Here is a 21,986-nt window from a genome sequence, read left to right on the forward strand (position 1 = left end):
AGACACCCTCCCACCCAGGGCACAGCCCTGCACTCACACCATGCGACACACACACACACACACACAGCCCTGCACTCACACCATGCGACACACACACACACACACACACAGCCCTGCACTCACACCATGCGACACACACACACACACACACACACACACACACACAGTCAGCCAGTCACAAGGAGGGAGACCGTGCAGTGGGGCAGCAGAGGACCAGGAGGCCACAGTCCTGAGGGATAGTCCTGTCCTTGCCACTGAGCCCCTGCCCCTCCTACCTAGGCTTGGAGCTGTCACCTGTGAAGCAAGGAACTGACTCAAAGACCCCTAAAGACAGGTCCCTCCAGCTCTGACATTCACTGCCAGTTGTGCACACCCACTCACACCTCCTCGCTGAGGGTGGGAACACACAAAGCTCCACTCATGAATTTTCAAACCCCACTTCCGCTCTGCAAACCACATCCTTCCCCTCCCCCAAACAGAGAACTACAAATCTGCATCCCTTCCCACCCCCCACCCAAATTCATCCGCAAAAAAGGGACTGAGGCTGGGACAGGGTGAGGTCATTACAGCCATCCTCCTGCTCCCTCCCTAAGAGGACCATTCATATTTTTTTTTTTTTTTTGGCAGCCGGCCAGTACAGGAATCCAAACCCTTGATCTTGGTATCTCTTCATATTATTAAGCCCTCTCAGAAAAAGGAAATACCACTACATCTCCCATCTCCACCCCACAGTGGTGGTGGGGGGGCAATACCAATCCATACCCAGCCTGACTACCTGCCCCAGCATCCCAGCCTGGGGAAAGCAAAGGACTTGGGGAAAGTTACGGAACACAGACTCTTGGAGATGAAAAGCCCCAGACTTGGATGGGGGGAGGGGGCTGGGGGTATCTTGGTTCCAGTGCACTATATCATGTGGACCTTTCACTCCTGGACACAGCAGACTTGGAGTGGATTTACTTCCCTTACCATCCAGAAAAGAATGTTAACTTCAGCTCTGAGTGGGCCAGCCTTGGGCAAGGGTGTGGGGGTGAATAAGCAACTCTTCTAAGAATCTCTGAAGGTTCTTTTTCTTTTCAGTGGTTTGGGGGAAGGGAGTTAGAGAGCTTAACAGATTAAGATGAATAAAATGCTGAATTCTATCATTTCTTTCTACATGATATTTAGCATTAATAAAAAATGAGTATTTCTGAGGTCATTGAAACTGCCTTCCCCCTCCCCCAAGCCCTTGCAAGTGCCTAAGAAATTGCCTTTGAAGGAGTCCCACCCACCCCCTCCATTGTCAGCTCCCTAACATCTCAGAAAGTCTTATCAACAGGAATATTAATATTATTTTCAGTATCAGAAAAAAAACAGTTGAGCAGCACAGGCAAAAATATATCTGTACTACGTTTCTGTCATTGCCAAAAATATACACATCTTCTTTTCTTTATTTAAAAACAAAAAACAAAACAACCCCAACAACAAAAAACCCAAACAAAAACACACACAAAAAAATCCACACATGCAAAGAGACTGACAAGACACAGACATCAGGGAAAGCTGGAAAGGCCTACCCTTGGCTCCAACGCCAGTGCAACTCAAACAGGGACACAGGCTTCCCCTCCGACTGTCCCACTCAGCCTTGGCCACCAAAGGCCCTGGACAGGTGAGGACTACTTTAAGGTGAGAATTGCCCACTACACCCCGGGGAAACAGCTGGTGGGTGAGGGGACAGTTATTGGGTCAGCTTAAGGGGCTCCCCTGGTTGACAGGGTGGGGGTGGGGTGCAGGCGTCAGGCTGGTTAATCCTGGGAGGGAGGCTTTTGCTAAAAGAAGTGGCACTTTACCCCGCCCCCCACACCCTCCCCCAATTTCTGGGGCTCCCCTTGTGCCAGGGAAGAAAGACCAAACTATCAGTGGGGGTAGGGGGGCCCTGAGGGGGCCCTGAGACCATGTGGGGTCTGGGGAGAAGGCAGGATTATTACCCTGATTCAAAGCCCCCAACCCCCAGTTACTCTCCAATATTGGAGTACTGTTCCGGTTTTTGTTAACCATTCATGCCCCAGAAAGGGACCAAAGTTGGTGAGGTGGGGACGGTGCAAACAAGAGCTGGGAGCTTCCCCCTTGGGTGCGGCTTCACCTGACCTCTGCCCCTGTCCGTGCCCTTGGGTGCCCCAGGTCCAGGGCAGAGACAGAGACACAGGCACAGGCACAGACGCGTGCACTCGCGCTCTGAGGCAGGCTGCTCCATCTGCCCGCCCCAGCACTCCTATAGCCAATAGTGCAAACAAGGGGCAGGGCGCCAAGGGCGGCTGGGTCCCGCACCTGCCCTCCCCCTCCCATCACTGGGGCCCTCGAGAGGTAGGGGAGGCTTGCGCTGAGTTTGATGCTCTCCTGCCCCTTCCTCAGCCCCCTACATCTGTGGGCTTTTACAAGCTCAGCTTGTGACCCTTGGTGTGGGGTAGGGATGGTGAGAAACAGTCCAAGGGACCCCTTCTGCCATTTGCCCAAGCTAGGAAGAAACTGCAGGTAAAGTTGGGCCAGCCCTTCTTTCATAAAAGACATACACGCAGGGACAGGCCCAGGGCCTATCCTTCCACTTGTCCCCATGCAAGTGCTGATCCATCTTGTGGCGGGTCCAACCAACCCCCCCCACTTATGCCATGGCCCACTCGCTCTCTGGGGGACCTCAAAACATTTGCTGAGGGTGGGGGCTCCTAGGCAGTCTTGGAGCCTGTCCTACCTCTGAGCTCTCCCAAAGGGGACAGTACAGAGAGGGGAGGGGCCAGATGGAAGGGGCTCCCCCTCAGTCTCAATCCTCGCACCAGGAGCTCCCCATGCTTTCTGGGCCTCAGCACAGGCTCTGGGCCAGGGCTCTCCAGTGTCTGGGCGCAGGTGCCTGCTCCAGGCTAGGACCCTCAGGCCAGGATCTGCCCCTCCACTTGGGGGATCAAGAGGGATATGGGTGATTTTAGCCTTTTTCTTGGTTGGCTGAGGTTCCTTTGTCAGCAGTCTGGAAAGAGAGGAAGGGAGGATGGGGGTTTTGGAGGTATCTGGCCCTAACACTGCCCAGTTGAGAATAGATCCTTGGCCAAGAAAACTCCTGTAGGGTACAGAAAGGAAGGCTGGCTAAGGCCTCCAGTCTAGGTTCTGGCAGGGGCACACCAAGGCCAACATGTAGGGGAAGTTAGCCTGCAAAAGGGCATCCAGCTGAGCAGGCATGTGCCAGCCAAGGCCGGCACCCTGGGCCTGTGCTATGTGCCCTCAGGAGGACGGAGGACCTTTCTCCCATGGGCCTGCCCAAAGGGTCGTCTTTTTCTAATTGGTCCCCTAAGAAAGGAAATAGCCTTTTCTAATTGGTCTTCCAAGAGAATGGCTATTTTCTAATTGGTCCTGTTGCTATTAGCCCATGCTTCAGAGGATCTTTCTTGGCTCTGCAGGAGGGTACCCACATGCCAGCAGAGGCCCTGGGATCTGGAGCAGGGCACTTTGCTAACCTAGGGGTGGCTTCCTGCCTCCTGCTTATGCAGCTGGTGAGGTGCCTTCTGACAATCATCTCTGGCCATCCCTCAGAAGGGAGCCAGGAAGGGCCCAGACCCCTTACTCACCCCTCCTTTGGGGCCACTGCCACTGCCATCTGCCCCCGACAGGCTGAGGAAGGGGTTGGTCTGGGCAGTGAGGACTGGAGGTCCGCCTGCTGCTGCTACTGCAGCAGCTGCGGCTGCTGCAGCCATGAGACTTGTGCTGTTGCCCAGTGAGGGTGCCACCAGGGCTCCGGCAGGCAGCAGTGGGGGGGCAGGCGCTGCGGGCAGCAGGCCAGGGGTGCCCGCTGACAGCAGCGGGGTGGAGCTTCCTGCCAGCAGGCTGGCCATGGGCAGCTGGGAGCTCCCGGCCATCTGCAGCCGCTGCAGCTCCCGCTTCTGCTGGATCTGCTGGATCATCTGGTAGACAACAGTCTGGTGTTCCTGCAAGGGGGCCAGACTGCTCATTGGCCGATGGTCTCTGGGGTCTCTTCTCCACTGCCTGCCTGTCCTACTTGGCCTGGGCCCCATCCCAGTACCTGGGAGATGGTCACGGCTCTGCCTCTTAACTCCCCACCCTGATCCTCGGTCTTCCCATTCGGACAAGAAAATGGTTACACACCATCAATGTGTGGCAACTGGGGCACTACTGGCCAAGTGCAGATGTTTAAGATCCCTGGCGCTGCCCATTAAATCAGTTCCTCAGTCTTTTTGTGACAACCACAAATGCGCCAGGGGTAGTATCACCCCAAGATGAAAACACTAGACTAGGTCAACAGTTTTCAACTCCCCCTCTTTTCTTGTTGCATTTGCTTTATTCGCTTAAGATTTATTTATTTTATTATTAGCATATTAAAAGATTCATTTATTTTTGCTTTGAATAGGCAAAGCATTCTCTATATTCCAAAAACCAAAATAATATATCAAGTTTACCTTAAGGAATCTTGCTCCTACTCCTGTTCCATCTGGCCCTTATAGGTAACCAGCTGAATTGATTTCTTGTCTTTCTAATGCTTCTTTCTATGAAAATGTCTATATTTCCTATTTTTTCAACTCTCTCATTTTTAAAAGGCAGAACTCCTTTTCTACAAGAAAAATCTCAGCAGAACCTAACATATGAGACAGACCCAAAAGAGTTGCTCTGGTTGAGAGGGGCGTCACCTGCTCAGCTACCTCTCCACATGGATCCTGGAGTTTGCCCTGAAGATCCTTGTGGCTGAGACTGAAATGCTCAGTAACTGAGGACTTGCCACCCTCCAGATCCTCTCACTAGAATGGGATCTGGGGCCACTACAACATCCCTTTCCCAAGGCCTAGGGGACCCTGAGAGCAGTCCTTATCCCCTTGCCCCTACTGATGCTCCACAGGGGCCCAGCCCCAGTCGCAGGGGCCCAGCCCCAGTCGCAGGGCTCAGTCTCAGCCCTGTCTGGAGCCCCGCCCCCCACTCCTGCCCTCTGCAGGCTGGCCCAGATCCTGAGATGGACCCTTCCAGGCAGAGCTGGGGGAAAGGGGAGCAAGGGACATTACCGGGGTCAGCTGTGGGGAGGCAAGGAGCTGCTGGAGTTGCTGGAGCTGCTGCTCTTGCTGCTGAAAGAGGTGTCTCTGCTGCTCTGTTAGGCTGAGGCAGGGGACAACACACAGACCATGGGAAAGGAACAGGGAAACACTCTGCCCACACCCCACCCCCAAGCTCCAGAATTCCCTCAGACCCAGGTGAGAGGCAGGGACGTGCGATTCTAGAGGACTGAGCTCAGAGGGTGCAGTGGGAGGGATACAAGTTAGATGAAAGAAGTGTCTGGGAGGGAAAACCTAGAACAGGGGACAGGAAATAGACTCTTTTTTCCTTGGAGAGCTACCATCCAGAGGGCAGACACAGCTAACAGTGTAGGGAGTCCCTATAGGCCAACAGATGATGAGGATTATATGCCCTGTAAAACCAGAGGAAATTTTTCCTTTGGGGGGATTATGAGCATTTTGGAGGGATCCTTCCCAGAGCCAGCCTCCCATTCCCGTCCCAGGGCTGAGCTCTCCCTCACCTGTTGAGACAACCCGGCAGCTGCAGCGTGGGGGCCCCGCCAGCTTGGCTCAAGCCCGCAGGGTTGGGGGCGGCAGCCCCATTCAATCCTCCCAGGAGCCCATTGAGGGGCAGGCCCCCGCTGCCTGCCAGCCCCCCCAACAGTCCCTCAGCCATGGGCATGGCCCCCAGCCCCGCTGCCCCAGGTGCCCGGCCCAACCCATTCTGTGGCTGGGGCGGAAGCGGGGCAGGGGCCCCAGGCAGGGCCAGGGGCATAGTGGCAGGGCTCTGCTGGAGCAGGGGCAGCGGTGGGGGCGTGCTGTGGAAGGACAGCGACGAGCTGCTGCGGCTTGGGCAGCCTGAGTGTGGGTCCTGGGGAGGGAGGGGGAAGGGGGGTCAGAGGGGCAGAGGGCCAGCACCATCTTTCTGGCCCCCGGCCCAGCACCCACCAGCATTCTCACAGAGCACAGCCACCCCCGCCTCACCCTCAGGCCCCCTGGAGGGAGAAGCACGGGCCAGGGATGAAGGCTAAGAATCCAAACAGTCTTCATGAATCATGTTTCCTGACCACTTCCTGGGGACAGGCACCCCTTGTCATGCTTGTTTAATAATGAACAATGATGATGGTAGTGACCATCTAGTGAACCAGATGCAGGGTTTAGGCTCAACATGGTTATCTAGTTATTTCCATCGATTCTTAGACAGGTTAAGCAACTGCAGGCAAGAGCACTAGAGCTGGGGTGAAAGGCTCAGGTCCAAGTCCTGTGTCCACAGTTCAACCTCTCTGCCTTAACTTACTCACTCATAACCTGGGGGTAATAGTAGCACCTATTTCACTAGGTTATTGTTAAGACTAAATAAACCAGTGCTTCAGCACAGGGCATGACAATGGACAAGTGTGCAATTAACGTTAGTTATTATTAGGATTATTACTGCCCAAGTCACACAGTTAATAAGTGGCAGAGAGAGAACAAGAATCCAGCTTGTTTGATTCCAATAATAACCTCAACATAACAATAGCAACTGCTATCCCAACCACTACCAATTACACAGGGATTATTTGTGTGAGGCGCTGTAATAAATCCTTCACACATACTTCTCAGAAGCCTTCCCTAACCTCTTTACATCCACAGCAGAATCCCTCCTATTCTCTCTCATTTATTTCCATCTTAGTACTTCTCCCAGTTCGTAATTATTTATCGTTTTTTTGGATTCAGCCTATCTTCAGGCGGATTGTGCAGGTTTTGCTCATTGATTGCATAGCCAGTGCCTGGCACTAAGTAGGCACCTCGTAACTATTACTTGTTTAAGAAATGAATGAATGGGTCAACCAACTGCTCAGCCAATCACTTCACTGCCCAGCCTCCAGTAGCTGCAGGGTAGAGATGGGACCAGGAGGACCTCAAGTCTCCCCCATCCTCCCTGTCCCCCTCCTTGCGGCGCCCACCTCGGAAGACGTGGACAGCGAGTTGTCCAGGCCGAGACTGTTCTTCCCTGGAGGGCTCTTGCTGGTGCTCAAGGAGTCGCTGCTGCCGGCTGAGGGTGAGAGGTCAGGGATGGAGTCGGGGCCAGTTCGCAACACCAATCAGGGGCCCCCACTGCCGGGTGGGGCGGGATCCCCTCACCTTGGGGAGGCAGACCATAGGACCCAGGGACAGGGCCGTTGGCGGCAGGCAGGGCGGCAGGCAGGGCGGGGAAGGGCACGGAGAGCTGCACGTTGAGAATCTGCAGCCGTTCTTTCTTGGCCGTCAGGCTCAGGATCTGCTCCTGTAGCCGCTGGTTTTCCTTCTGCAGCGCGTGCAGCGCCTTCAGCATCTCCACGACTGCCGGGGAGAGGGCGAGGGAGCCTGAGGCGGGACTGGGGGCGGGGCTGGGGCGGGGCCCGGCGGGGGGGGGGGGGGGAGAGGACTGGTCTCAAAAAGAAAGGGATGTAGGTGAGTTTGGAGAGGTGGGACCTGGGGGCCAGAGGTGTGAGGGCCAGGGGCAGAGCCTGAGGCTTGGTGTGGAGGCCACGAGATTGAGAGAGATGGGGCCAGTGGAAATTGGAGTTTGGGGGTTAGTAAGATCTGGATCAGAGGGCTGTGAGGGCCAAAAGCAGGGAACACGGGTGCAGGGGTTCGGGGCCAGGAATATGACCTAGCAAGGATCAAAGCTGATGCCCGCGAACGGCAAGGGTCAAAGGGGCAGGGCCTAGCGGCGGAACCATAAAGAGGTTTGGCTATCTCGGGGAGAAAGGTGACAGAGTCGGGGACCCTAGGGCAGGTTTCCCGATCCACAGCCACCCCTCCTCACTGTTGACACCGGCTTCTCCGTCGCCCTGCTTTTCCAGCAGCTGCTCCATGTTAGTCGTCCCTGGGGCTGCCGGGTCTAATTGCACGCCCCCGCAGGGCGCAGACACTGTCTGGTCGAACAGTGCAGGAAGGCTGCTGATGGGGGACCTGGGGTCAGAGGGAAAACCGGGCTCAGGCTGACCTCGCGCTCCGTCTCCAGGCTTTCTCCCTCTTTCACCCCCCTTATCGCCTTCAGTTCCCACCCTCTCTGGTGCCCATCTCTCCACCTCCTCCTCCCTGAGTGTCCCTCCTGCCCGGCTCCCAGGCCCTCCCCCCAGCCGCCTCCTCCCTCACATGGAAGACAGACTCTCCTGGGGGGAGGTCCCCCGACACCGGAAGCTGCAGTCCTCCAGGTCTGGCTCTTGGAAGGAGAAGAGAGGGCAGGGATCAGCAGGGAAGGGCTGCTGGCTGCCTTAGGGTCCCCGCCCGGGAGGTGGGTGCAGGATATGGGACCTCTCACCACGGACCCCCTTCTCCAGCATCCCCCAGCCCCACCCTAGCAGTTCAAAGCTGGTAAGGCACTAATGACCCTAGTTCAGAAACCCTGCCCCTTTGGAAACAAAGCCTGGGCATCTGCTCTCTTCCCCTTTCTCTAGGCAGAAAGGCTCCCGATGTCTGACTGCTTTCAGACCTGCCTCCTACTTTCTTTCCTGGAAGCTTCAGAGTTATAGAAATCTGAAGTCAAGACAGACCTGAATTGAACTTGACCCTGACACTAACTTGCTGTGTGACCTGGGGCAAGGGTCCTAACTAACCTCTCTGAAGTGACTGTTATTAGGATTAAAAATAAGGTAATAAATGTGAAGGGTTTAGCTGGCATGCAGCAAGACCTCAATAATTGTAGCTATTATCATAATTAGCTTTGTATGACTTTTGAATAAACTCTCAAGTCAGAAGGCAAAACTCTGTTGGGCCACAGAATCCCTATTTGGGTTTCGGAAAATATAGTCACCCTACTCCGTGGGGTCTTAAACCTGGAATCGGATTTGGCCTCTTTAAGAAGGCTTACCTGAATTTGGGGCCTGGCGGCAAGCCCCACCCCCTAGCCTGACAGGTGGTGCCTCTGCACAATCAGCTCTTTGGAGCTGGGTTGATTCTCCAGGGAGAGGGCGGGGAGCCTATGGCCTGCCTCCTTAACCCCTAAATACCCAGAGAGCTCGTTGCCCAGCTGGTGGGACCTTAGTAAATGCTGATCCCAAGGACACACTAACAGGCCAGCAGGGAGCTGCACAGTAGCAGTAAGAGCACTGGGCTTGGAGTCTGGAGGCAAGAATTTGGGCTCTGGTTCTGCCATTCTCCCTCTCAACTTCCTTGAACAAGTCATTTCTCTCTGCCTTTTCCTTCTGTGAGATGGAGCAGTAATTCTGCCCTGCCCTGGCCCTCACTGAATTCTGCCATGAACGTGTGCCCTGGTTTGTTATGTGTGAATTTCTTTTTGCAGTGTGGGCAATGGCCAGGGGGAGGGGCAGCCCAAAAGCCCTCCCATCCTTTCTGGGGTCACATGCAGGTGCTGGATGTCCCTCAGGCCTTTGGGAAGAAAGGGGAACGAGATCAGAGACTCACATACCTGTGTGGCTACTCTCGGCTTGGGTGAGGAGGGGGTTAACGGCACCCATGGGGGTTCCAAAGATGTGGGTAGAAGGGAGGCTAAAGGTAGAGCCAGCCAGAGAAAACACCTGAGGGAAGGAGGTAAAATCCAGCCTGGTGGTTATTCTTGGATCTAGGGCACAACTGTGTGTACTGGGGTGTGGGGGAGAGGTGAGATGGGGAGGAGGAGGTTCCTCTGCAGTCTGTCCCCCACCTGCCCAGGGAAGGAGCAGCCCAGTAGTAAGGCCTCACCTGAGTGGTGGAGATAGAAGCAGAGGAGGAGGGGAGGGTGCTGGTGAATGGCGAGCGGCTGAGGCGGGGCAGGGCTGAGGTCCCTGGGGGCCCCAGCAGGCTGGAGGATAGCGGGGTGCTGCAGACAGCTCGCAGCATCCCGCCACTGTGGGAGATGGGGTCCTTATTACTGGTGTAGATGCCTAAAGGCACAAGAAGGAGACAGAGAGAAGCATAAGTCATCTTCCACCCCAGACTCCTCCTGGTCAGGTGGCTGGGACAGCCCCTCCACAGTCCCCCTGGACCTCCATCAGGCTACACACACCAGTCTAACCCTCTTGCTGCAAAGATATCACTTCTTGCCTGGGTGACATCTGCTTGATGTGCCTGCTTATCAGATTGCTCTGCCCAGGCCTGGGGAGTTCCTAGCTTTTTAAATTCCCCTCCTAAAACTTGGTAGGGCCTGCTGTCAATCTACCCCAATCTCCCCCACTACAACCATGTAGAAAACTGGTATAGGGGAGTGTCTTGCAGGTGACCGTCACCTCCATTCTATATGTCTGTCCTTTCGAGCAGTTTCCATCACATTTCCTTCTAACTACATGTTTATGCCTCTGCCCTCTCACTATACTGGCTGGGCCCCAGGATGCCCTCGTCCGCAGGGGTCACTAACCTGCCCCCAGCAGGGGGGACTCCAGGCTCAGGCTGGGCAAGCTCCCAGAAGGCCCAAAGGTGCGGGAAGCCAGGCCACCCAGGCCAGAGCTGACCAGGGAACCTCCGGAGAAGGGTGAGGCAGCAGTGGCAGTGAAGCCCGCCAGCTGGGCGCTGGGCAGGGGGGGAACAGTGGGTCCCCCGGTGCCCTCCTTGTTCCGGCTGCCCTTGGGACGGCCTGGCCCATGGCGGCTCCGCTTGCTGGCTTTGTGCTTCTTCTCCTTCAGGCCTGTTTCAGGGGTTTCCTCAGCAGGTGCGGGGGTGGCGCTTAATGAGGGCATCCGCTTGTGGGTGCCTGCTGAGGCCCCGGACCCCGAGACATGGGGAGATTTATAGTCCCCAGGGGAGGGGGCCCGGGCCCGGCCCGAGCTGGAGGTGGTAGTAGAGAAGCGCATGATGGGCCCAAAGCCAGAGAAGACCACCTTCTGCTCAAAGAGGTCAGCCTTGGGGGGCTCGGGGGCCAAGGGAGAGGGAGGGGCTGAAGGGGTGGGGGCTGTGGGCTTGCAGTATTTGTCCTCCTCTGGCTGCTCCAGTTTGGGGAATGCAGAGAAGTCAGGGGAGCTCTGCAGGGACGAGACTGTGCACAGACAGAAAACGGAATTATAGCCGGACCCCAGAAACCCTCACTCCCTCCCACTCCCACATGCACTGGGGGAGAGCGAGCTCTAGTCCATGAAAAAGGAAGCCTGGCTTCCCGTCCAGCTCTGCTACTGTCTCCATGTCCCGGGATGAGTGTCTCCCACCCCTCCAGCTTTCCCACCTGTAATAAATGGGAGAAGAGTAACTCCCACCTTACTGACCTCACTAGATGACTGCAGAGATTACAGGAGGTAACGTTAATGTTGGTGCTTTAAAAATGGCACCTTGCAGTGCAAGTGGAGGCGACAGGGAATACTGTTACAGGGTTGGAGGAGTGGGCCCTGAGAGGGAGGGGAGGAGAGCTCCAGCTCCAAAAAGAACGGGTGAGGAGAGGGTTTAGAGACGAGTCACTTGGTGGGGATCCCACATCTTTATCCTGAACCAATGTAGGAGTAAATGAGACGCAAACCAATATGCAAAGGCCCTCGCTAGAGAAGCTCCCAGCCTCCTCTGGGAGGCCCACACTCACCTGCAGGCTGGAAGGGCCCCCCAGAGGAGGAGGAAGAAGAGGAGGAGGAGGAGGAGGCAGAGGTAAGACTGCTCACACCTTTCCCACTGCTCAGTTTCTTCCCCTTATGACTCAGGCTATGGCTGGAAGACTTTTTCCCCTTTGAATCCCTGCTGCTCTCAGAGGTCTCCTGAGTGCTGGCCTCGTGGTGGGAGGAGGAGGAAGCCGAGGAGGAGGCCTGAGGGAAGGGAGGACAGAGGGAGGCTCAGCACCGCTGCTGCTGGGGGCCTGGGCGCGGCCTGCTCCGGACTGAAGCAGCAGGGCGCGGCACCTGGGCTCAATAGGAGACCCCAGAGTCGGCTTCGTGAAGGACTCAGGCAGGAGTGTCTGTTCTTCACCTCAGGCAGGGAGAGAGAACCGTCCAGGCGTCTGTACTGATTCACCCGTCTGTTTGTTCACTCATTGAAACACTTCAGGGGGCCTAAGAAGGCTGGACCTGGCTGGAAGTGGCGTGGGCAAGGAAGAGGACTCACGAGGAGAATGGGCTTCCCTGGCTCCACGTGCGGGCCCTCCAGTTGCCAGCTCTCCCTCGCGGCTCACCCCGAGCTGCAGCTGCCCAGCCTTCACCCCATGCTCTGCCCACTCTGAGCTCTTCCGAGACAAGCTGCGCCGGCCTGCACTGACCCCCTCCCAGGACAGCCCATCCTTACTCTTCCTGGGAAACTTATCATTTAAAGCCCAGCTCGGAAGTCCTCTCTTCCATGAAGCCTCCCTACATGCTTAGGGTGGAACGTATCATCTGTCCTCTTATTTCTAAGACTCTGTGTCCCCACATCAACAGTTGCCACACTGCATTTAAACGCGCCGTTGCCATGTCTGAGGCCCTAGTACCCTCTGAGGGTGGCAGGGTGGTGTTCGGAGGAGCATGGGCTCTGGAGTCAGGCAGAGCAGGTGTGGGGCTGGTGGGTTCTGCCCTTTACTACCATGTTATGTGGTGCAGTGTCTCAAGCTGAGCTTCGTGTCCTCATGGGGCATGTGATGCATGTTTGGAGAGTTATAAGCAGCATACGCCAGATACATGGCATGGGGTCAATAAATGCTGATGAGTCTGATGGCGACAGCTGCTGTTAATATACTGCAGAGACAATGCTGTGCGGCGTGGCTAAGAGCATGGCCTTCCAGCCAGACTGCCTGCATTCAGATCTCAACTCTGCTACTCACCAGCTGTGTGCTTTTAAGCAAATTACTTAACCTCTCTGTCTCAGCTTCTTCACTTTTTTTCCTTCCTTTTTTGACTAGTAAGGGGATCACAACCCTTCGCACTGTGTGGCCTGCACCACGCTCAGCCAGTGAGCGCACCGGCCATCCCTATATAGGATCCGAACCCACGGCCTCCGTGCTACCAGCGCCGCACTCTCCCGAGTGAGCCACAGGGCTGGCCCAGCTTCTTCACTTCTTAAATGGGGTTAATAAAATACCTCCTTCATTGTATTATTTTGAGGAATAAGTGAACTAATTGCCATGTACTCCTTCCATCCCCTGATTCTAGAAGAGAGCCTGGCCTGTGGGAGCGAGTTGGTGCTTCATATTACTGCCAGGGATGGCACTTTTCCTCCTGGTGGAGACCAGGTATTCAGTACATTGTGCTGAACAAACAAACACTAGAGGGAGGATGGACCGGGAAATGACAGCCACCCTGAGCTGCCCCTCTCCGGGTGGAGCTCTGGTCTCTGTCTTCCTCTTTGTTCTTTTCAACAGCTGGAGTTCTGAAGGGAGCCAGATGTGGTTCTGAGAGCAAGGGAAGAGGGATTGGGGGGAAGGGTAGCTGAAATACTGGGGCAGGCGAAGGGGGATGGGCGGAATTCTCCCACATGTCCGAGGGACACCCAATTACTGGGAACTCCCAGATCTCTGGCCCTTTCTTTCTACCTGCCTGCAGGCCCCTGGGAAAGGTCAGAGGGCACAAGTGACAAGCTTTTCCAGGTGAGCCCTGGCAAGCCAGGAGGGGAGAGGGTTACTGGGACAGTTGCCACAGCAACATTGGCCTGGAAACCTGATACCTGAGCCTCCTGCTAAGATGCCCAGGGCTCTGCCAACCATCTGAACAGGGGTGGAGGTGAATGGGCAATAATGGCGACAGAAGGAAGCTGTTTCTCTAGGCCCCCCAGGCTCTCTTTCCATGGGGAGGGCAGGTTGGAGGGAGGAGCAGGGAAGACTGTTCTGGCTTGAATTAGTGACTCCCTGGCCTAGGGTAGGGCCTGTTCGTTGCTCATCCAGATGTTGCCCATTTCTGGAGACAGGCCTGATAAGCCATGCCCCTGCTGGAAAGGTTAGGATGAGTGGGGTTTCAGGGTATTGTCCAAGAGCCTGCCCACTACACCCACCTCCCACCACCTTGGCCAGCACCTTCAGCCCCTCCAACCTGCACTGGAATTCTGGTTAGGTGACAGGTCTTGGGCATCATCCTGATGGGGGGAGGGGTCCCAAGAACTCGGAGAATGAGCCTTGAGTGCTGTACCCCCACTCTGCAGACAAGAACCCACTGCTGAGCCCTCTGTCTGGACAGAGGTAGACGTGAACCTCTGGGAGCCAGCAGTCAAGGCGGGACCTACACCCCTCCCCACCCTCATGGTTGGTCACTGATTGGTGGGGCTGGGGAGCACAGGCCCCTTCCAGACTAGAAGAGGAAGAAGATGGACATGGGGGGAGGGGAGTAACATTAAGCTGAAGCTGTGGGGAGGGTGCCTGGGTCCCTGGCTCACCCTGACCCATTACACCTCGCCTCTCTCCTGCTGCCATCCCCAGACCAGCATACCATCCCTCTTGAATGTGGGCAGTGGTACCTTGTCAGCAGTGGGGACCACAGGTGGGGTGAGGATGCTGGGGGGTGACTCAGGCCGCTTCTTGTGCTTCTGTTTAAGGCGTTCCTTGTCCTTTCGACTCTGGGGAGGGAGAGGTGACCAGATGTTGGTGCGGGGGGCTGTTTGGGTAAGGACATGCATGACATGTGGATGTGGGGAGTTGACCTCTCTCGGGGATGGGGCTTTGTGGGAGTCATCTCTTCCTATGGAGGAGCTGGGGCTGGACAGGAGTGGCTCAGGCAAGTTCTTCTGAGTGCCAACAGCCCCTCCCCCAATCCTCACTGCTGGCTAAAAATAGCCTGTCCCATTATCACGCCAGTGACATAGGACACCACACACATGAGCATGCACCTAAAAGGGTGTCCACCCGGGACACAGAACTGTTCAGAGGAACGGGAGCCAGGCACACTCTGATATGTGACATGAGGGGACACAGGCATGTGCTCTTACAAACTGGGCTGGCACATAGCTAGGCTGTGGAGATGTGTGCAAACATGCAGAGCCATGTGTCTGTCTGGAGCTCTAGGGATACTATCATGTCATGGGGAGGATACGTAGGAACCACAGACACAGAGAGCCCCAGGAAAGCCAGGCCCTCACCTCACCCTCCGTGACCCTCACATTCACTGCCTCAGCCCTTCCTGCCCCTCAGTGCCTCAGATGAAGGAAGGAGGCAGACTCCAATACCTCAGGGCACCTGGTGGTGGCTTCTTGGAAGATGTGTGTTTGGGAGTATGTGTGTGATTGTGGGCAGGAGAGTGGAGGAAAGACTTCTACCTTCTTCTGGCCCCTCTCATGGTGGGTGGTGTGCTTCTCCTGCTGGGCGGATGGCGAGGCTGACCGGCTCCTCCTGCCAGCGATGAAGCCACTGCCGCCTCCTCCTGAGCCGCCGCTGCCACCGCCCCCGCTGCTGCTGCCACCGCCTCCACCTCCTCCCCCACCACTGCTGTGCCGGGATGTCTTCTGGGGGAGCGAAGTGAGAGGAATTGCCAACTTCCCCCCCTCATTAGTTTAGGGAAAGGTTCCTGAAGGCCTAATGACCCTGGGGACCAGTCCCATCTGTCCTGCTCATCACTAAGGGGATCTCATGTCCTCTGTGAAGCTCTGCTCAGCAGAAGGGCATCCTCCAGCCTGAAAACCCTAGAGCTTCCCCGGCTGGCCCATCCAATGTGCAGATTCGACAATGGAGGCCAGAAGAGGCAAAAACATGTCTGGGCCCCCCAGCAAGGCACAGGTGGAGGGAGGACTGGGGCCCAGGCCTCCCACTCTCCACCCCCAACTCTGCACAATGCCCTCTTCACCTGTCTTGGGCAGACTGAGCCATGGCCCACCTCCACCTCCTTCTCTGGGGCAGAGGATATGCAGGAGACCCTTGTGCAGTGCACATCCCACCCTGCCCTCCAGACACTTCAATCCAGCCGTCACCCCCTTCTCCCTTGTTCCCAGCCCTTCCCCTTTTCCCTTGTTCCCAGCCCTTCCCCTCCACCAAACACAGTGAGTGGTTGCTCCTGTCCCAAAGGATACGCTGCCCTTAACCTGAAGAAGGGAAGTAAAGCTGGACAGCAAAACCCAAACCACCCCCACACTGCCTTTCCTATCAGCCAGGGCCGCCTCCCACTTCCCTTCACTACTGATGTGCTTCCCTCCACCTGGTCTGACGGTTCCACCCATCCCAGGCTTGCAGCTGCTCCCTCTAATGTCACCAACTACCTCTCAACTGCCAAATCCAAGGGCTAATTTCAGGCCCTGTCTGACCCTATTGCTCCCCAGCATTGCACACCGCTCCTGTCCTGCTGAGCTCTCTCTTTCGTGGTCCCCTTCCCACCCCGTCCCACCCTATCCTGAACACCCTGGGGATTCCAGCCCAATCCCTATGAGCCTGGGCTACCACAACTTTGCCCAGGGGTCTGACATCTACCAAATCTAAACATCTCTGCTTGGCACCTCCTGCAAATCAAACTAAGCTCTCTATCTTGTCCCCTAAGTTGTCACCAAACCCTGAATCCAAAGTGACCATATAATTTATGATCCAAACCAGAACACTTTTGAAAATGAAAGCGGGGAGCTATCAGTAATTACACCAGGGCAGCAGGCATAAACCCGGGCTGTCAGGACAAACCAGGATATATGCTCGCTCTACAGAAGCCAGCTGCATCCCCTGTTCCTGATACCCCCAGGTGTTCAAGCACCATCCCCCCAGTACTGGAGCCTGGATCTTATGTGTCACTTCAGCTCTTGCTTCGCAGCCACCCCCACATCTAGGCAAGTCTACCTAGAAATGGTTCTAGCATCCAGCCTCATCCCGCCACCCCCCTTCTCGCAGCTGTCTCTCCGCCGCCAGCCTCGGCCAGCTTCACAGTGGCTGCCAGGGTAATCTTCCTAAAAACAAATCTGGTCATGTTACTATCCCGCTTACAAGCCCGACAAGTCGGTGGCCTGGGGGTGAGGTCCACGCTGCAACCTACCTCTCCAGGACACCTCCCAGCTTCTGGAACACACAGGTCTCTCTACAAACACAGGATAGCACCCTGTCCAGCCTCTCCTTGGGCCCCTGAAGCCTGGGGCAGAAGTAAGCCCAGATCTAGCCCTGCCTAAGTTTTCTCGCCTCATCTCCTGCCTCATCCCCACCAAACACCCTGTTCTCCTACACTCACACACACTCTTTCTCATCTCAGGACTTTGTCCACGCCAGTCCCTCTGTCTGGGACTGTTTGCTTGGCAGGCTCCTGAGGAGCTTTCAAATCAGGCTGCCTGTTCTGAATCCCATCCACCAACTGTGAGATAAGTTATAGAACCTCGGTGAGCCTTAGTTTGCCCATCTGTAATATGGGGAAAATATAGCACACCTACTTCTTAGGGTTGTTGAAAGGATCACACAAAGTATCACACAAAAAGAACTTAGTAAAAGGCTAGGGCGTAGTGAATGTTGACTCCCGTGCAAATACTTCCACCTCCACTCAGCTTAAATGCCGTCTCTTCCTTGAAGCCTCCCAGACTCTCAGAGGTGGGCTCTGAGCTCTGTCTTCTGGGACGGCCTGCTTGGTTCAGCTCTGATTCATACCCCTCAAGCTGTATTTTAATGTATTCCCCATCGAATGCCGAGCTCCTCTAGGGCAGGGACTGGGATCTTTCCAGCTCTGTCCTTCCAGCCCCAGACACCAACCAGCCTGGCCCAGAGCCCACGCCCTGTAAACTGGCCCACTCGTGCACTGGCAGATGGGACTCACCATCTTGCTGAAGTGGTACTTGCAGTAGCCGCAATACTTGACGTTGTCCACCTCCAGCACTTCTTCCTCACACAGCAGGCCTGCCATTTGGGCACTATCCAAGAGAGGTCAGACTGAGAAGGGAGTGGCCACAGACCAGTCCAGCCTCCTTCCTCCTACCCTCCTGGACCCCTGCCGAGGGGAAGCCAAGACCATCCAAGCAACGAAGGTGCTGCCACCATCATCACCAAAGAGACAGCAGCTAGGATGAGCCCACTCTGTGGCCATCCATGGCAAAGCTGGGGGGAGGGTTGGGGGCAGGGGTCTCACCAGGTGACATGGAAAGCTTGTCGACATCCGTGGCGGTTACAGGTCATGCAGGCTCCTGAGGCCGCCTTGCTTTCCCGGCCCTGCTCCTCGCAGATGTAACAGGTCTGCAGGACACAGCCCAATCATCCCATCTCCAGGGAGCCCCTGTCCTTCTTCCTGAGGGATCCTTCAGCCTCCCCCTCAATTTTGTCCTCTCCCCATGATCCTAGATCAGTGCTATGCAACAGAATTTTCTGCAATGATGGAATCTGTACCGTCTAATACAGTAGTCACTAGTCACATGGGCTACTAAGCACTTGAAATGTGGTTAGTGTGAATGAGAAACTGAACTCTAAATTGTATTTAATTTTAATCAATTTACACAGCCATGTGAGGCTGGTGGCTGCTATACTGGATAGCATAGTCCTTGGATGGTGAGCTCTGAAAGGCCAGGACTGTCTGTTTTGCTCACTAGTGAGCTTATTCCCGCTCTGGGCCACTGTATACTGTTTCTTCTGCCTGGAACCCAGGATCCTGCCCTTCTCAAGGCTGGCTGCTTCTCATACCCCAGGTCTCAGCCTAAATGTGTTCCTTGACCACTTTATCTAAAGTAAGCCTCCCGCCAAGTACTCTTTATTTCAGTGCCTTGTTTATTTTCTTCACAGCACTTATCACAAATTGCATTTACTTTATTTACTGATATTTACAGTCTTCCCACACAATAACGTGGTTCCACTGGGCAGGCAGCACATCTGTCTTGATCAATACGGAATACTGTGCGCCTGATATCTTGTGCCAGCTCTGGCACATAGTAGACACTCAATAAAATGAGACCAGGGAATGAATGAATGAACTACTTGCTAAAGAAGTCCACCCCCTGGCAGTACTACTGCAAGGGAACCTATTATTTTGCCTGAGTTCCAGAGCATGAGTGTGTGTCTGTCAATGAAAGGGTGGGTCAGTGGTAGGTACCTACCCACCTCGTCAGTTCCCTGAAAGTGTTGGTTGGACAGAATCAAATTACACTGGATGAAGAAAGCACTGGAGGGACCCAAAGATGGTTGGCCAGGGAGGGGACTGGTATGGGGCTTGGCAGGGCTGCTGACCTTGTTGAAGCGATCATGAGGCACATACTGCAGCACGATGGGCTCCATGGTGAGCACATTGGCAAACTGCACTTCAGGGATGTAGAGGGCACACACCACATGGGCCCAGCCTGGGGCAATGCAGTGTGACCTGAGCTGTGGTGGCGAGCCCAAGACCCCACCCCTCATGACCCCACACTGCGGACTGTCCCCTCCTCCATAGCCTTCCCATCAACCCAGCCTCCACCCCACTCCTTCCATTTTGCCTTCCCAGACCCTGCTCAGGGGGCCTTGCTGACCTCAACAGATGAGCCCCTCACCTCCATTGTCAGTCCTCTTCAATGCCCCGTCTTTGTGTGGGCACAGCTCACACCTCTGCCAAAGCAAGGGGGCACAGGGGCTGGAGGATCTGCCAAGCTGTGCCCTCCCTGAACACAGTCAAAGGGCCCCAGAATGAAATAATGATATCTGGGGAGAGGAAGGCCTAGAGGAAACAGGACTGGCCAAGAGTTGATCATGGTTGAAGCGAGTGATGGAGAAACAGTTCATTATAGTATTCCTTCCACTTCTGTATGCATTAGAAACTTTCCGTAACAAAAAGTTCAAACAAACAAAAACCAAAGTCCCCAAGCCTGACGTGGGGCAGAGTGAGGGATGAGCTGAAGAAGAGATGGGGTTGGCCATAGGTGTGCAGGAAACAACAGGAAGTCCTGTGTGACAGAGCTGAGTCCCACCCTAGCCTCAGAGTCCCCTAGCTCAACCAGGAGGAGATGCTCAGGTGTGTGGGGGGCGGTGAGGGGGAGTCTCCAACTCACCACCCTGGCTGCTCGCTCCTGAGATTCACATTTCCGGCAGAACCAGGGTCCCGTGGGCACCTGAACGATGCCATAGCAAGCTGGGGGTGGGGGAGAAGAGTCATCGCGCGAAGCTGTCACCCAGTGGCGTTTTCCCAGAGTAACCGGGGATAGGGAGTGACTCTAAAGGACTAGAGCCAGTTCCAGCAGGGGGGGCTGCTTCCTTGTCTGGGGGTCACTTACTAAACAGCAGGACAAGGAATGCCCAAAACAACGAAAGCCTTCAACCACACAACCAAACACGGGCACTGCAAACGAGTGGAAATTCTGAGTCCTTGACCTTAAACTTCTAGAAGATCCTCCCCACACACCCTTTCTGGACCTGTTTCCCAGCTCCTGCCCAGGACCAATCCTCAGCATCAGGAACAGAGAAAACCAGAGAGGACAACAGTCATGATAGTCAAACACGTTTTGTTATTACTGGGGGAGGGGGAGGATTTCTTAAAGGGCCAGTAAGGGACAAGGCGGGGAAGTCGGGGGTCCAGGGACCTCTTCTTTGCCTCTGACTATCACAAGCACAGGTCAAAAGTCAAGGCCTAGGGCAGGTGTGGAGCAGGTGAGGAGAGGAGAGTGGCAGGAAGAGCCCACACCACAGCATTAAGGGTTGTCCCAGGAAGAAGGGATCCAGCTGGCTGTGCCAGACAGGCGGGAGATGCCAGCCTGTGCCCTCGGCAAGATTCCTCAAGGAGTTAACTCCGGAACCATGTGCTGCTGGGGGAAACTCCAAACCTCCCTCTTCTCGATTCCGGCCCCTTGCACAACCTCTCTCCTATCTTCAGCTCTTTCCCGGAAGATTTTAGGACTCCCTTCTCCCCAGGGACCCTTCTCCTCCCTTCCCAACTCCGCTCCTCCCAGTACCCGGAAGCGAGGGGGGATGACTCCCCCCTTGACCTCTTCCTCCCAGAGCCGGGACCAAAATAACCGGGCGGGAGGGGACACCTCACAGGTAAACATTCCCCCAGCAGCCCCGACAGTGGCGGTGTGGGGCGCGGGGAGTTCACTATTGCTCCCTAGACTCTCCCCAAACTCCCTCAACTTGGGGTGGGGGGCGCGGTACTGGAACAATAGGCAAGAAAACAATGCCTGACCCGGTCCTCCAGGACCGGGCGGGGGAGCCCCCCACGCCTCCCTTCCCTTCAGGTGGGGTGGGGGAGGGGCGCGTGAGCCCCGGGAGGTCTCCCGAGGGCGCGGCCGGGGGCGCCCCGCGCGCGCCGCCCCGGGGTCCCGCCGCCCCCCACGGGCCACCCCCGTACCTTGGTGGACGGCCACGCTGCATGCGTGCCCATCGCAGTAGACCAGCGGGTTCTCGGCCCAGCCCCTCTCGTCCGAACATACGCAGCAGCCTCCTACCATCTCCTTCATACTCCCATGAGCTCCCTCCGGGGCTGGGGCGGGGGTCCGGCCGGCGGGGGTCGGGGGTCAGGGGGGGAGGGAGGGAGCGGGGGGCCGCGCGCCTCCTCGCCCCCTCCTCCTCCTCCGCCGCCGCCGCCGCCGCCGCTTCTTTTCTTTGCCTCCTCCTTCCTCCTCCTCGGCGTCCTCCTCCTCCTCCTCCTCGCTCGCTCTGTCTGGCCGCCCCCCCCGCCGTGCTCTCGCCCTCATGCCCCGACGGGCCCCCCCCCAACAATGAGACTCGCGCGCCGGGCTCGCCCCCTTCGCGCCGCTAACCCAGCTACCAGGGCCGCCCGGCCGCCGTGCAGCCCGGGCCCGGCGGGGGAGGCGCCGAGTGGCACATCGCGGGCGCCCGCCCGCCCCGCGCCGCCCGCTCACGCGCCGCCCCCCCCGGCCCCCCTGCCTGGCCGCGGCAGCCATGGCCGCGCGCCTCCGCTCGCTCGCTCCCGGCCCGCCCGCCGCCCGCCGCCGGGTAAAGTCTTAGGTTCAGGGAACAAAGCCTGGCTTGGTAGGGAGCTTTTCGCTCATTCGCTCCGTGCTGCTTCGCCTTCTTTCTTTTTCGTTTTATGGCTCTCGGTTGTCTCTCCCGAGCCCTTCCTCTGCTTGTCCTACTGTCTTGGGCCCGCGTCTCCGATTCTCCAGCCTCCTCCGCCCAGGTCTTCGTTTCTGGCTCTGTTCTTCAACGCCAGCGAAACTTGGGGGTGGAGACCAGGGGAAGGGGAGCGACGTGGGCCACTTGCCCCTCTGTGTCTGGGGGTCTCTTTGGACGGCCGCTCATGGACTTTTTCCTCGAAGGCCACTCTGTAGGGTAGACACTCACAC

General features: G+C 56.3%; 1 protein-coding gene across 3 annotated transcripts; it reads right to left on the minus strand.

Moving 5' to 3' along the window:
- Window positions 1-1,388: 1,388 nt before the first annotated feature.
- On the minus strand, window positions 1,389-21,507 carry MLLT6 (MLLT6, PHD finger containing). Of its 3 annotated transcripts, none has more exons than XM_063110309.1 (20): window positions 21,029-21,507; window positions 19,737-19,816; window positions 19,242-19,296; window positions 18,943-19,052; window positions 17,858-17,961; window positions 17,549-17,642; window positions 15,099-15,281; window positions 14,304-14,402; window positions 11,482-11,698; window positions 10,336-10,950; window positions 9,684-9,865; window positions 9,412-9,520; window positions 8,139-8,205; window positions 7,807-7,952; window positions 7,140-7,337; window positions 6,962-7,050; window positions 5,537-5,886; window positions 5,028-5,118; window positions 3,588-3,944; window positions 1,389-2,992 (listed from the first exon to the last, which is right to left on the minus strand). In XM_063110309.1, the coding sequence occupies exons 1-20, from the start codon at window positions 21,135-21,137 to the stop codon at window positions 2,951-2,953; spliced, it is 3,297 nt and encodes a 1,098-aa protein (XP_062966379.1). In that variant the 5' UTR covers window positions 21,138-21,507; the 3' UTR covers window positions 1,389-2,950. The 3 variants fall into 3 exon arrangements, with proteins under 3 accessions (XP_062966379.1, XP_062966380.1, XP_062966377.1); XM_063110310.1 differs by having other exon boundaries at window positions 11,560-11,698; window positions 15,099-15,284; XM_063110307.1 differs by having other exon boundaries at window positions 15,099-15,284.
- Between the last annotated feature and the right edge of the window lie 479 nt (window positions 21,508-21,986).

The sequence above is a fragment of the Cynocephalus volans genome, chromosome 10 (assembly GCF_027409185.1).
Source record: "Cynocephalus volans isolate mCynVol1 chromosome 10, mCynVol1.pri, whole genome shotgun sequence".
Classification (NCBI taxonomy): domain Eukaryota; kingdom Metazoa; phylum Chordata; class Mammalia; order Dermoptera; family Cynocephalidae; genus Cynocephalus; species Cynocephalus volans.